This window comes from Nerophis lumbriciformis, linkage group LG23 (assembly GCF_033978685.3).
Source record: "Nerophis lumbriciformis linkage group LG23, RoL_Nlum_v2.1, whole genome shotgun sequence".
In the NCBI taxonomy this organism is placed as follows: Eukaryota; Metazoa; Chordata; class Actinopteri; order Syngnathiformes; family Syngnathidae; genus Nerophis; species Nerophis lumbriciformis.
In genome coordinates, this window is record NC_084570.2 from 42,048,178 (window position 1) to 42,061,693 (window position 13,516).

Sequence of the window (13,516 nt, forward strand, 5' to 3'; positions counted from 1 at the left end):
ATTTGCAAGGTTAAAGGGGGCCAAGGTCACACAGGCGGTGCGTCGCACTTGACAAAAGTGGATTATTCCGCAGCAAATAACGTTAGCGTTTTGTCCGCAGACATTGTGGCTTTCCTCACCGCTCGCTGTCCTTCGTGTCGTCAGGCAGCGTCATGCTGCTGACGCTGGTCACCGACCAGCAGAAGAACTTCCCGGGCTTCAGGGCCACCTACTCGCAGGTCTCTCTGGCGCCACCAGGTGGGTACAGGACACTTTTTTCTATCTGTTGACTAAATTAGCCTCAAAGGGGAACTACATTTCTTTTTTTAAATGTTGCCTATCGTTCACAACCACAAGAGAGACAAGAACACGTTTTTTTTGGTTTTTTTTAAAGATGATAAAAACGCTTGTAAGATGCAACTAATGGAAGTCATTGTTGTAGCCTTCAAAGTCTCTAAAACTACTTCAACACCTTCCATCAACATTTATATTCACACTGCAAGCACATATATAATGTATTACAGACACCTTCATAACAATATGTAATATTTACAATTTACACACTGCAAGTATATATCATCATCATCATCGGCGGTCACTAGAACGAGTATGACGATCCTCCTGGTAGGGGTGTATCCCTTTATGGAGGATGCCTGTGCGTGACTTTGTTTTACTTGGGGAGACTGGTGCACAGATGTAGTAACAGACACCTTCATAACAATATGAATATTTACAATATACACACTGCAAGTATATGTATAATGTAGTAACAGACACCTTCATAACAATATGTACAATATACACTCTGCAAGTATATATATAATGTAGTAACAGACACCTTCATAACAATATGTCATATGTACAATATACACTCTGCAAGTATTTATATAATGTAGTAACAGACACCTTCATAACAATATGAATATGTACAATATACTCACTGCAAGTATATATATAATGTAGTAACAGACACCTTCATAACAATATGTAATATGTACAATATACACTCTGCAAGTATATATATAATGTAGTAACAGACACCTTCATAACAATATGTAATATGTACAATATACACTCTGCAAGTATATATATAATGTAGTAACAGACACCTTCATAACAATTTTTCCACGTTCAACAAATTTCCAGGAATTCCAGTTTTTTGGTAACCTATTTCCACCCCTAAGTCCGACTATTCCTTTCACATTTTCCAACCCATTTCAACCGTTTCACCGTCAAAACACTCCTCATATTCAGGACAAAAAACAAGTTGGTTAAGGAACTGGAAAAATTCCCGGTTTTCCGGAAATTCCAGGAATTTCTCAATTTAAAAACCGTTCCTAATTCAACATTTCTTGACCGATTTAAACAATTCCAACACCAACCAATTCAACTCATTCATGCTCCTAATTGTTTTTGTTTTTTTAAATCCCGCTTTTCCCAAAATTCTCAAATTTCCAGGAAGTTCCCATTGAAATGAATGGGACATTTTTCCAAGTTGCACAATTCCCACATTTTTCAACCGATTCAAACCATTCCAACATCAACACATCACGGACATTCAAACTACCATTTTTCCACATTCAACAAATTTCCAGAAATTCCCGTTTTTTGGTAACCTATTTCTATTCCTTTCACATTTTTCAACCCATTTAAACCGTTTCACCGTCAAAACACTCCTCATATTCAGGACAAAAAACAAGTTGGTTAAGGAACTGGAAAAATTCCCGCTTTTCCAGAAATCCAGGAATTTCTCAATTAAAAACCATTACTAATTCAAAATTTCTTGACCGATTTAAACAATTCCAACACCAACCAATTCAGCTCATTCATGCTCCTAATTGTTTTTGTTTTTTTAAATCCCGCTTTTCCCCAAATTCCCAAATTTCCAGGAAGTTCCCATTGAAATGAATGGGACATTTTTCCAAGTTGCACAATTCCCACATTTTTCAACCGATTCAAACCATTCCAACATCAACACGTTCCACTCATCCTTGACATTCAAACTAACACTTTCCCAAGTTCCAAACCAAACTCCGGTTTCCCTGGAAATTCAAACTCTTCAACATTCAAACCTTTCCAACATTCAAACTATTTCAGCGATTTCAACATTCAAACCATTTCTACATTCATCCTACATTCCATTAGCATTTCAGTTCAGCATCAGCTCTTCAACATTCAAACCATTCCAACAATAACTATTCTTACATTCATACTACATTCTGCCAGCATTTCACTTCAACTTCAGCATTGGAGCGTTCACACCTAGTTACTTAATAAAATACATTTGTTACATTATATTAGACTTAGACTTCCTTTTATTGTCATTCAAATTTGAACTTGACAGTACAGGTTAGAAGAAAATGTTGTTGCATTAGCTTGTTGTAGTGCAGAATAAAAGAGCAATAATGTGCAGATATAAATAAACAGATTACTGTAAAGATAAATATATTGCACTTTTGTATGGATGTATGTTATATTGTCTTTATATTCCAGCCAGTTAATCCGTGTTTGGGGGGAATTATAGTTCTAAAGATTAAATTATAATTTAATGCAGTATTTAGTAAGAAAGTACTTTATTGACGCATATTATTTCCAGGCCTTGGCGGGCCGTATAAAACGAGGCTGGCCCCCGGGCCTTGAGTTTGACACCTGTGATTGAGAGGTAGAATTGATTGCTGCATTGCTAGCCACCAAGAACGAGCCCATTTTTACAAGTGAAAGTGCAAAAAAAAAAAAAAAAAAGTTTTCGTCCTCGTCTCTCAAAATTGTGAACGACAGACAGGGAACATTAAAAAAAAGTGCAGTTCCCCTTCAAGAATGTAACCTTTAACCTGTGTGCTGGCGGGCAGACTGCGGAGGAACTCTGAGTGGCGACGCGGGCTTCTTCTCCTCGCCGTTCTTCCCGTCCAGCTACCCTCCTGGGAGCGTGTGTGTGTGGAGCATCCAGGCCAGTCGCTCCTCCACACGGCCATTTTCCTCATGATCGCCTTCTTCAAGTGCCACCCTGTCCTCTCCCAGGTGCCGGAGGACAAGTCGGTCAAAGTGGAGTTCCAAAAGTTCTACGTGGGAAACGACTCCACCGATTGTTCGCGGGATTACGTGGAGGTCAACGGCCGCAGGTGGGTTTTGTCTCCTCGGCTGATCACGTTTAGACTTGAAAGCTGAGGTCACTTCCTGTCAGACTGTGCGGGGCGACGGCGGGCAGCAAGGTGGTGGAGAGCCGAAGCAACGTGATGACGGTCAAGTTCAACTCGGACTCGTCCTACGTGGATCAGGGTTTCGTGGCCGAGTACAAGGCGTTTGTCCCCAGTGACCGTAAGTCTGTCTCTCACCCGGTGCGAGTCGACGCCATCGTGACCGTCGTGTGTTGTGTCGCGGGGCAGCGTGTCCGGGACGCTTCCGGTGCACCAATGAATTGTGCGTGGACTCGGGCCTGAGGTGCGACGGCGTGGACGACTGCGGAGACGCCAGCGACGAAGACGACTGCGGTGAGTGAGTTCTTGTTTTCGGGACGGCGGCGAGACGTTGTCCGTGCTCACGCTGTCACGACCTGTCACAGCCTGCCAGGCGTCCCACATGAGGTGTCAAAATGGCCGCTGTAAGCCCAAGTTCTGGGCGTGCGATGGCGTCGACGACTGTGGAGACAACTCGGACGAGCGCGACTGCGGTGAGGGAATTTGCACACACAAGGAAAACTGCACTTTTAGAAAATGTTGTCAATACTTATGTGAGTCAAGAACACATGTTTTTCTTTATTTTACACATTCTAAATCGTAAAATACAGCAAGTAAGAGGTGGCTAACAATGCTGCTAAAGGGAGTACAATATTCCGCTCCAAAAAACATCCAAAACCCGCCAACAATACTTCATATACTGTACTTGCCGGACTATTGAGCACACCGGTATATAAGCCACACCCACTAAATTTTAGACAAAACATTTTTTTCCATATTTTAGCCGCACCGGACTATATACCGGTATATGTTGTGAAATGAGTTATTTACACAGAAAGATATTATAAATGTTTATTTGCATACCTTAATTGTTTGCAAACCATGTCTGTAACACGGCAATAAAACGGCTGATCAAGCAAAACAGAAGTCATCGTCATGGACCCACTAGCTGCGCAAGCCAGCTCTCCAATCAGCTAAACAGACTCAATAATTCCACGGTGACGTTTTGGTGAATTTACTGAGTAATTTGTGAAACTGAAACAATACAAAAAGAATGCCATTGTAAGTTAATAAGACAGACACTTGTAAATGTGTTAGCATATTAGCTCATGCTAGCGACGCTATCTTGACTACATTACAATAGCACGTACAAATATGCGTGAAAACACTCCTACAGACATCACACATGGGACGGTTTAGTAAGTAAGAATTGTTTTAGTTGTATTGTAAAACTTACAAACTTTGCTTGAAGTGATGAATGAAGAATCCTTTCGAGCAAAAATGGTATGGACAGTTTCACTTCCGGTTTAAAGCATTAAAACGGCCAAAGATCTCAATAACTCCACAGTGACGTTTTGGTGAATTTACTGAGTGTGAACGTCTCTAAGTGGGGGAGGGTTCTCCTGGTGCCGACAGATCTCGCGTAAGCCCGGTAGACCGGTTGGAGCAAGTCTTTTATTTTTCTGATTTGTCATTCACAGGCACCTGCACTTCCAGCGAATTTCGCTGCGGCAATGGTCGCTGCGTCCCCTCGGCGGTGGTGTGCGACGGAAAAGAGGACTGCACAGATGGTTCTGATGAGTCCAAATGTGTCAAATGTAATAATTTGTTTCCAAAATGGCCAATCCTGAAGGGGAAGTGCACTTTTTTGCCTATCACTCACAAGAACAAGTATGTATTGTCTTTCTTTGTGTAGTCTAACTGGTAAATGAACGCTCGCAAAAAAACATCCAAAACCCGTCAACAATACTTCATTTACCGTATTTTCCGGACTATCGAGCGCACCATTATATAAACTGCACCCACTAAGTTTTAGAAGAAAAAAATATGTTCCATATATTAGCCACACTATAAGTCGCAGATATATATGTTGGGAAATTAGTTATTTACACAAAAATATTCTGTAAATGTTTATATACATACCTTAATTGTTTCCAAACGCTGTCTGTAACACGGCAGTAAAACGGCTGATCAAACAAAACAGAAGTCATCGTCATGGACCCACTAGCTAAACAGACTCAATAACTCCACGGTGACGTTTTGGTGAATTTACTGAGGAATTTGTGAAACTGAAACAATACAAAAAGTATGCCATTGTAAGTTAATCATTTTATTTTTCCAAAATGGCCGATCTTAAAGGGGAAGTGCACTTTTTTCTTTCTTTGTGTAGTCTAACTGGTAAATGAATGCTCGCAAAAGTCAGCTAACAATAGAGTTAGCAATTTGCATTCGCTCCAAAAAACATCCATCATCGTTTTTTTTAATATACACGCAGTGAGTATATATGATTATAAGCATATGGCAACATTAGTATCACAGACACATCCCAACATTTGCAAACACTAAGCACCATGTAGCAGTGTTGCTAAGTTCTAAACAACATACTCAAACTAGGAATATAATAAAACAATCACTTACTGTACAATGTCTGCTCTCACTAGGATGCTGACTTGTGGGTGTCCAAACTGCGGCCCACCGGCCTCTTTTAATTTGGCCTGCGAGACGTCATAAATTCAATTAAGCATTGCGGAGAGTTTTCCCATTCATTTTAAATACCAGATTTAGTGCCGTATTGTAGACACTGGGAGTAAATCAGATCATTGACCTTAAAATGTACTTAGTTATGTAAATCAGATTATTGACCTTAAAATGTAGTTAATGTAAATCAGATCATTGACCTTAAAATTGACTTAGTTATGATAACATGGCATTTACTTAGATGACACAATCCACACAACCTTCCCTAGTCATGGTGTAAAAAAAACCAAAAAACAAATATGCAACTTACACAAATGGTCTCACATAATACAACCTGCTCAAAATTTTCATTATGTCTTCTTATTCATATACTTTTTCAAATGTTCTTGTAATCAGGCCATATTTTCGGTATATAAAATGAAATTATCACTTGTAAAAAATTTACCTATGTAAAAATTATATAAAATACGGTCTGATTACAAGAACATTTGAAAAAGTACATAACACAAGCTGCTCACTGAACTTTGTGGATATTATTTAAAAAAAATGTCCAAACACCAACATATTTTTCTAAACTACACCCATTTAAATCAATTACAAAGCATGAAGGGAAAAATGTAAAACACTCTCTCCACACTTATTTTAGCTGCTTGATATTTATTACAAAAGTTTAATGACGTCGTCACGGAAGTAAACAAAGTCGGAGTCTAACTTTCACATACTCTTAACATCCTATTATATTAATATAATATGTACAGACATATAAATATATATATATAGTTACTTTACATGCAGTCAGCTTTCGGCTCCAGGCCAATTTTATTTTAGCCCAATGCGGCCCTCAAGTCAAAAAGAATTAAGAATGAATCATAGTCCTCACAAATGATTATTATTATTTTTTTAATTATTTAGTGTCTTTCTCGTCATCTCCGGGTCTAAGTTGGATGTCAAAGTTGTGGGTTTATGTCCACAACCTTCTACTATCCAGGTGAGAGACATGATTTATAATCCAGAATTAACTTTCACCAACTCAGAGGCGATGCAGCAGCTCAGTATGTCAATATGGCAGCATGAGCTAAAAGTAGTCCCTTAACGTTAAGGCTTATAATAACAACATCGCTGATACTTGGTTAATATTCAAGGGATATTGTACTCTTATTGGCTGCGTTGTTAGCCACCTCGTACTTGCTGTATTTTACGACTTAGAATGCATGAAAAAAAAAAGGAAAAACCTATTGTTACGGCCTTTCCTTGATGTCCCAGGTTCTAAACCAAAGGCCGTGGGCTGAGCCAGGACAGGTGGTGCACTTTCTAACTTAAGTTTGTCAAAAATAGATTTATTTGCAAAAAGGTCTTCTTATCATATACATCCAACAGTACATCCGAGGTGGAGGAAAAACTAACTTCACTGCATACAACACAAAACTAAGGCTCAAGTGTTAAGTTAAAAGTGGTCAAAAACTGTTTTCACCGTCAGTCTATCAAGCCCACATTTGTCCAATCAATTTCACCTGTGCTCTCGTTACAGGTGCTGTATATGACACAGAATGTAAACTAACTTGCAATATATCCAAATATATTTTCATGGCAATACAAAAAATAAATAATTAATTTTAATTGAAAATATATGCCGTACTAGAGAAATATAAGTAACACAAAAATGGCTACCACAACCATAATAAGCAAAATTTAAGTACAGTAGCGCAGTAGGCCCAAGTATTCATCAATCACCACCACAATGGCCAACATTAAAGTACAGTAGCACAGTAGGCCCAAGCATTCAGCAAGCACCACCACAATGACCAACAATAAAGTGCAGTAGCATAGTAGGCTTTAATGGCCACCTTTCAACAAATAAATCATTAATTTAATTTAATAATATATGCCGTACTAGAGAAATATAAATAACACAAAAATGGCTACCACAACCATAGTGAGCTAAATTAAAGTACAGTAGCACAGTAAGCCCAAGTATTCATCAATTACCACCACAATGAACAACATTAAAATACAATAGCGTAGTGGACCTAAGTATTCATTAAGTACCACTATAATGACAACATTAAATACAGTAGTGTAGTAGACCTAAGTATTCATTTGGTACCACCACAATGACAACATTAAAATACAATAGCATAGTAAGCCTAAGTATTCATAAAGTACCACCATAATGACAACTTTAAAATACAGTAGTGTAGTAGGCCTAATTATGCATTAAGTACCACCATAATGACAACAATAAAATACAATAGAATAGTAGGCCTTAGTATTCATTAAGTACTACCATAATGACAACAATAAAATACAATAGAATAGTAGGCCTAAGTATTCATTAAGTACCGTACCACCATAATGACAACATTAAAATACAGTAGTGTGGTAGACCTAAGTTTTAATTAAGTACCACCATAATGACAACAATAAAATACAGTAGTGTAGTATACCCAAGCATTCATCAAGCACCACCACAATGACCAACATCGAAATACAGTAGCATAGTAGGCCCAAACTTTCATCAAGCACCACCACAATGAAGAAACATTAAAGCGCAGTAGTGTAGTAGGCCCAAGAGGTAATCAAGCACCACCACAATGACCAACATCCAAGTGCAGTAGTGTAGTAGACCCAAGCATTCATCAAGCACCACCACAATGACCAACATTAAAATACAGTAGCATAGTAGGCCCAAGCATTCATCAAGCACCACCACAATGACCAACATTAAAGTGCAGTAGCGTAGTAGGCCCAAGCATTCATCAAGCACCACTACAATGACCAACATTAAAGCGTAGTAGGCCCAAGCATTCATCAAGCACCACCACAATGACCAACATTAAAGCGTAGTAGGCCCAAGCATTCATCAAGCACCACCACATTAAAGTGCAGTAGTAGGCTTTAATGGCCATCTTTCAACAAATAAATCATGAATAAAACTTAATAATATAGAGAAATAAAAATGGCTACCACACACACACGTTATATTAAAAAGTGCACTTCCCCTATAACGACACGTTGCGTAATAACCACAACTGTGATGCAGCCGCCGCCGCCAAGACGACATGTTCCGACTACAGCTTCCGCTGCAAAGATGGACGCTGCGTCAACAAAGTCAACCCCGAGTGCGATGACAAGGACGACTGCGAGGACGCGTCGGACGAGGAGGCGTGTGGTAAGTCCGGCACCGCTGACACGCACACGCATGGTCGTCACGGCGACGTGTCGTTTGTTTCAGAGTGCGGCTCGCGGCCGTACCGCAGCTCTCGTATTGTTGGCGGCCAGGCGGCGCGGGACGGGGAATGGCCCTGGCAGGTCAGCCTCCGAGCCGGGGGCAAAGGTCATACGTGTGGCGCTTCCGTGTTGAGCCGGCGCTGGCTGCTGACCGCCGCCCACTGCGTGCAGGACAACGGTCCAATCAGGTACGAATACAGACAATACTCGAGGGAAGGAAGTGGTTGAGCGTGACTTCCTGTTTGGCAGGTACTCTCAGGCCGACCAATGGGAGGCCCTCCTGGGGCAGCACACGCAGAGTAGCGCCAAGGAGTGGACGGCGAGGAGGAAGGTGAGGCGGATCGTGGCCCACCGCGACTACGACCCGCTCACCTTCCACAACGACGTGGCGCTGATGGAGCTGGACTCGGACGTGCCGCTCAACCAGCACATCTGGCCCATCTGCCTGCCCTCGCCAACGCACCGCTTCCCCGCGGGGCGCCAGGCCTGGATCACGGGCTGGGGCGCCACCAGGGAGGGAGGTGGGTACACCGTGACACTGCCGGTGTTGGAAGCGCCGTGTGACGGCGTCCTCCTGTCACCTGACAGGCCTGGCGGCGAACATCCTGCTGAAGGCTGAAGTGCGCATCATCAACAGCTCCGTGTGCAACAGTCTGATGAAGAACCAGGTCATGGATGGAATGTTGTGTGCCGGCGTCCTTAAAGGCGGCGTGGACGCTTGCCAGGTAATGACCGCCGAGTCAGCGCTCTTCACGAGAAGGGACCTGATGATGTCTCCACTTGTTTTCATTGAGGGCCACATCACAGTTAGGGCCGCTTGTAACACTGAACATACATCATGTCTTCATGATGTTATTACACCTGTGCATGATGTTATTACACCTGTGCATGATGTTATTACACCTGTGCATGATGTTATTACACCTGTGCATTTGTACTCACACATCATTGGCTTTCAAATCACAAATCACATGTGTCAATTCAAGGCCCGGAGCCACATTATTTTATAGAGCTCGCCGCGTCCTTTTATATGACCACCCACATTACCTTATATGACTTGCCACTTTAATTTACATGGCCCGCTATATCATCTTATAGGGCCTGCCACATCATTTTAAATGACCCGCCACTTTATTTTATATGGCCACCCACATCACCTTATATTACTTGCCACATTATTTTATATAGCCCACCATATCATCTTATAGGGCCCGCTACATTATTTTATATGACCCGCCACATCATTTTATATGGCCAGGCACTTCCTTTTATATGACCCGCCACGTCATTTTATTTGGCCAGCCACATCCTTTTATATGACCCGCCACATAATTTTTTACGGCCCACCACATATTTTTATAGAGCCCGCAACATCATTTTATATGGCCCGGCAAATCATTTTATAGCGCTCGCCACATCATTTTATATGACACGCCACATATTTTTATTGAGCCCGCCATGTAATTTTATATGGCCAGCCACATCATTTTATATGCCCCGCCACATTTTATAGAGCTCACCACATCCTTTTATATGACCCACCACATCATTTTTTACGGCCCACCACATATTTTTATAGAGCCCGCCACATCATTTTATTCGGCCTGCCACGTTTTATAGAGCTCACCACATCCTTTTATATGACCCGCCACATTATTATTTACAGCCCACCACATATTTTTATACACCCCGCCACAATATTTTATTCGGCCCGCCACATTTTATAGAGCTCACCACATCCTTTTATATGACCCACCACATAATTTTTACGGCCCACCACATATTTTTTATAGAGCCCGGCACATCATTTTAAAGCATCGCCACATCATTTTACATACGGCTCACCACATATTTTTATAGAGCCAGCCACATCATTTTGCACGGCCCACCACATATTTTTATAGAGCCCACCACAATATTTTATTCGGCCCGCTACATTTTATAGAGCTCACCACATCCTTTTATAGGACCCGCCACATAATTATTTACAGCCCACCACATATTTTTATAGAGGCCAGCACATATTTTATATGGCCAGCCACATCATTTAATACAACCCGCCACATTTTATAGAGCTCACCACATCCTTTTATATTACCCGCCACATTATTATTTACAGCCCACCACATATTTTTATAGAGCATGCCACATATTTTATATGGCCAGCCACATAATTTTATACGCCCCGCCACATTTTATAGAGCTCACCACCAGTGTTGGGTTAGTTACTGAAAACCAGTAACTAGTTACAGTTACTAGTTACTTTATTTCAAAAGTAACTCAGTTACTAACACCAAAAAGTAATGCATTACTGTGAAAAGTAACTATTTAGTTACTTTTATATGTATTTATATATATTTTTTTTTAAGGCCCCCTTTAATGCCCTTTTAGCCTTCATTTCAGTACTGTTATTGCACTGGAGAATAATACAATCTGTTGATCAACTTGACATGCATTTGCATCATTGAACTCTGCTAAGCAATGTGGTCTACATACAACACACAAAGACAAAGATATGTTTCAAAGGGCCAATTTGTTTCAGGCCAGAACAAATTGACACAACTATTTTAAATAGCTGCAACATAACATACATAAGTAACAAACAGCATAATAACAACATAGCTGTAAACCAAGGAAGGCACACACTACATACACAAAGCCTAACCAGGCGTTTTTTTTCTCTCAAGGAATTGTGAAATAAAATCATGTCTTCAGTGAAGCCCAGAACACTCTACACATTTCCCCAGTTTTAGTTTAGAGATAATGAAAGATTGGCCTGGCCCACTAGCATCCCTCTTTATGTTTGTGAACTTTATAGTCTATACATTAAAGTGATGTAATTAATCAAACACTCTAGAAGTCTAGAATGAAAGAGTATATACCGGTAAGAGAATTGACAGAGTGTGTGTACCTTCAGTGCTGAATGATGAGCAGAGGCAGAGTTTGGAGTGTTTTCTTTAGCTCGCTTTCCATTTTTATGTACTCACTGTCCAGGTGCCATTTGACGCCCGGTATCATGCTAATTAGCTGCCTGAAAGCGGGTGACTCCGCTGTAGAAATAGCCTGCATGTCTTCTAGCACACACGCTGCAATGGCTCTATCAATGTTGTGCTGGCTAGCAGTGCCTCATTAAAATCCAGCCGCTGTTGCTTAGGAGGTGAAGTGTGTCACTCTTTACTAGCTTCGTCGAAGCATGTTTCTTTTGTAGCTGTTTCAGTAGATTTGAATTGCTGTTTTGGGCAGTAGATAGGGTCTTTGATCCAAGACACTACTTACATTTAACTAAAAATGTTTTTTCTTTGTTGTCGACAAAAGAAAAGTAGTGAGAATATCTCCATGTTAAGAAACTCTGCTTCGGCATGATGTCTTGTTAGTAAATACAGACACGCCCCCTCCCACACACACACACACACACACACATAGACCGCGCCTCTTCTGCAGCGCTCCAATAAAACACACTCAGATCTTCTCAGTTTCTAGCCGATACTACAGAAAAAATAAAGTAAAATAACGCAGTAACGCATCATGTAGTAACGGTAACTGAGTTACTGAATATAAAAAATACTTTGTAACGCGTTAGTCCCAACACTGCTCACCACATCCTTTTATATGGCCCGGCACATCATTTTATAGATCTCGCCACATCAATTTTTATGACCCACCACATAATTTTAAACGGCCCACCACATATTTTTATAGAGCCTGCCACATCATTTTATATGGCCAGCCACATGTTTTTGTAGAGCCCGCCACATTATTTTATTTGTCCTGCCACATTTTATAGAGCTCACCACATCCTTTTATAGGACCTGGCACATTATTATTTACGGCCCACCACATATTTTTATAGAGCACGCCACATCATTTTATGCGACCTGCCACATCATTTAATTTTTCCCCTCCCTCAGGGGGGGGGCTCGGCGGGGCGGTTGCTGGTTGTTCCATCTCCATCGTTGGGGTCCCTGCGGGTGGGGTGGGTGGTTCCCGTGGCCCTGTGCCTGGGTGGTCCTGCGGCGGCCGATTTGGGTGGGGTGGCCGGGGGCTGGCCTCGCCGCGCTCTCCGGGGGTGGGGGGTGGGCTCGTGGGGGCCCGGTTGCCGGTGGGGCGGGGGCGGTCTTCCCGTCCGGTTGCGGGGAGTCTCTGGGTCCCTCGGGCGGGGCGTCTCGCCTTTCTGCCCGTGTGGGGTGTGGTCTCTCGCTGGCTTGGGGTCTGGCTGTCCCCTGCTTTTCTCGTGCCCTGTCCTCTGCCGGGTGCGTCTGTCTGCGGCCTGCTGCTGGCCCTTGTGGGCGGTACGGTGGGCCGGGCTCTGGGGTTCCTGTCGCTGGCCGGCTTGGCTGCGTGGGGGCGGTGGTCCCTGGTTCCCTGGGCACCACGCCTCCTGTTTGTGGGTTGGGCTCTCGGGGGTGATGGGGCCGTGCTCTGGCTCCCACGCACTCTGGGAGTCGAATGTATTGTACATGCAAATTCACATATGCTCACATACGTACATAGGTACCTACGCTCCCACATACATACACAAATACAGTACATATTTACCTACCTAATGTTCGTACATCCACACGCACATTCAATATACAAACATACACATACACATACTGTACATATACATTCATTGTACAAACACATATACACATTCTGTACATATACAAGTACATATG

At 42.0% G+C, this 13,516-nt stretch overlaps 1 protein-coding gene across 1 annotated transcript in view; it reads left to right on the forward strand.

Annotated features, from left to right (window-relative positions):
- Positions 1–13,516, forward strand: part of LOC133622667 (suppressor of tumorigenicity 14 protein-like) — a 32,070-nt gene that overhangs the window by 14,928 nt on the left and 3,626 nt on the right. The window contains exons 8-18 of the mRNA XM_061985511.2: positions 101–237; positions 2,829–2,926; positions 2,998–3,098; positions 3,161–3,294; positions 3,363–3,467; positions 3,539–3,646; positions 4,634–4,750; positions 8,671–8,799; positions 8,863–9,046; positions 9,108–9,379; positions 9,447–9,583. Of these exons, the coding sequence (XP_061841495.2) occupies positions 101–237; positions 2,829–2,926; positions 2,998–3,098; positions 3,161–3,294; positions 3,363–3,467; positions 3,539–3,646; positions 4,634–4,750; positions 8,671–8,799; positions 8,863–9,046; positions 9,108–9,379; positions 9,447–9,583 (1,522 nt within the window). The remainder of the gene's footprint in view (positions 1–100; positions 238–2,828; positions 2,927–2,997; positions 3,099–3,160; positions 3,295–3,362; positions 3,468–3,538; positions 3,647–4,633; positions 4,751–8,670; positions 8,800–8,862; positions 9,047–9,107; positions 9,380–9,446; positions 9,584–13,516) is intronic.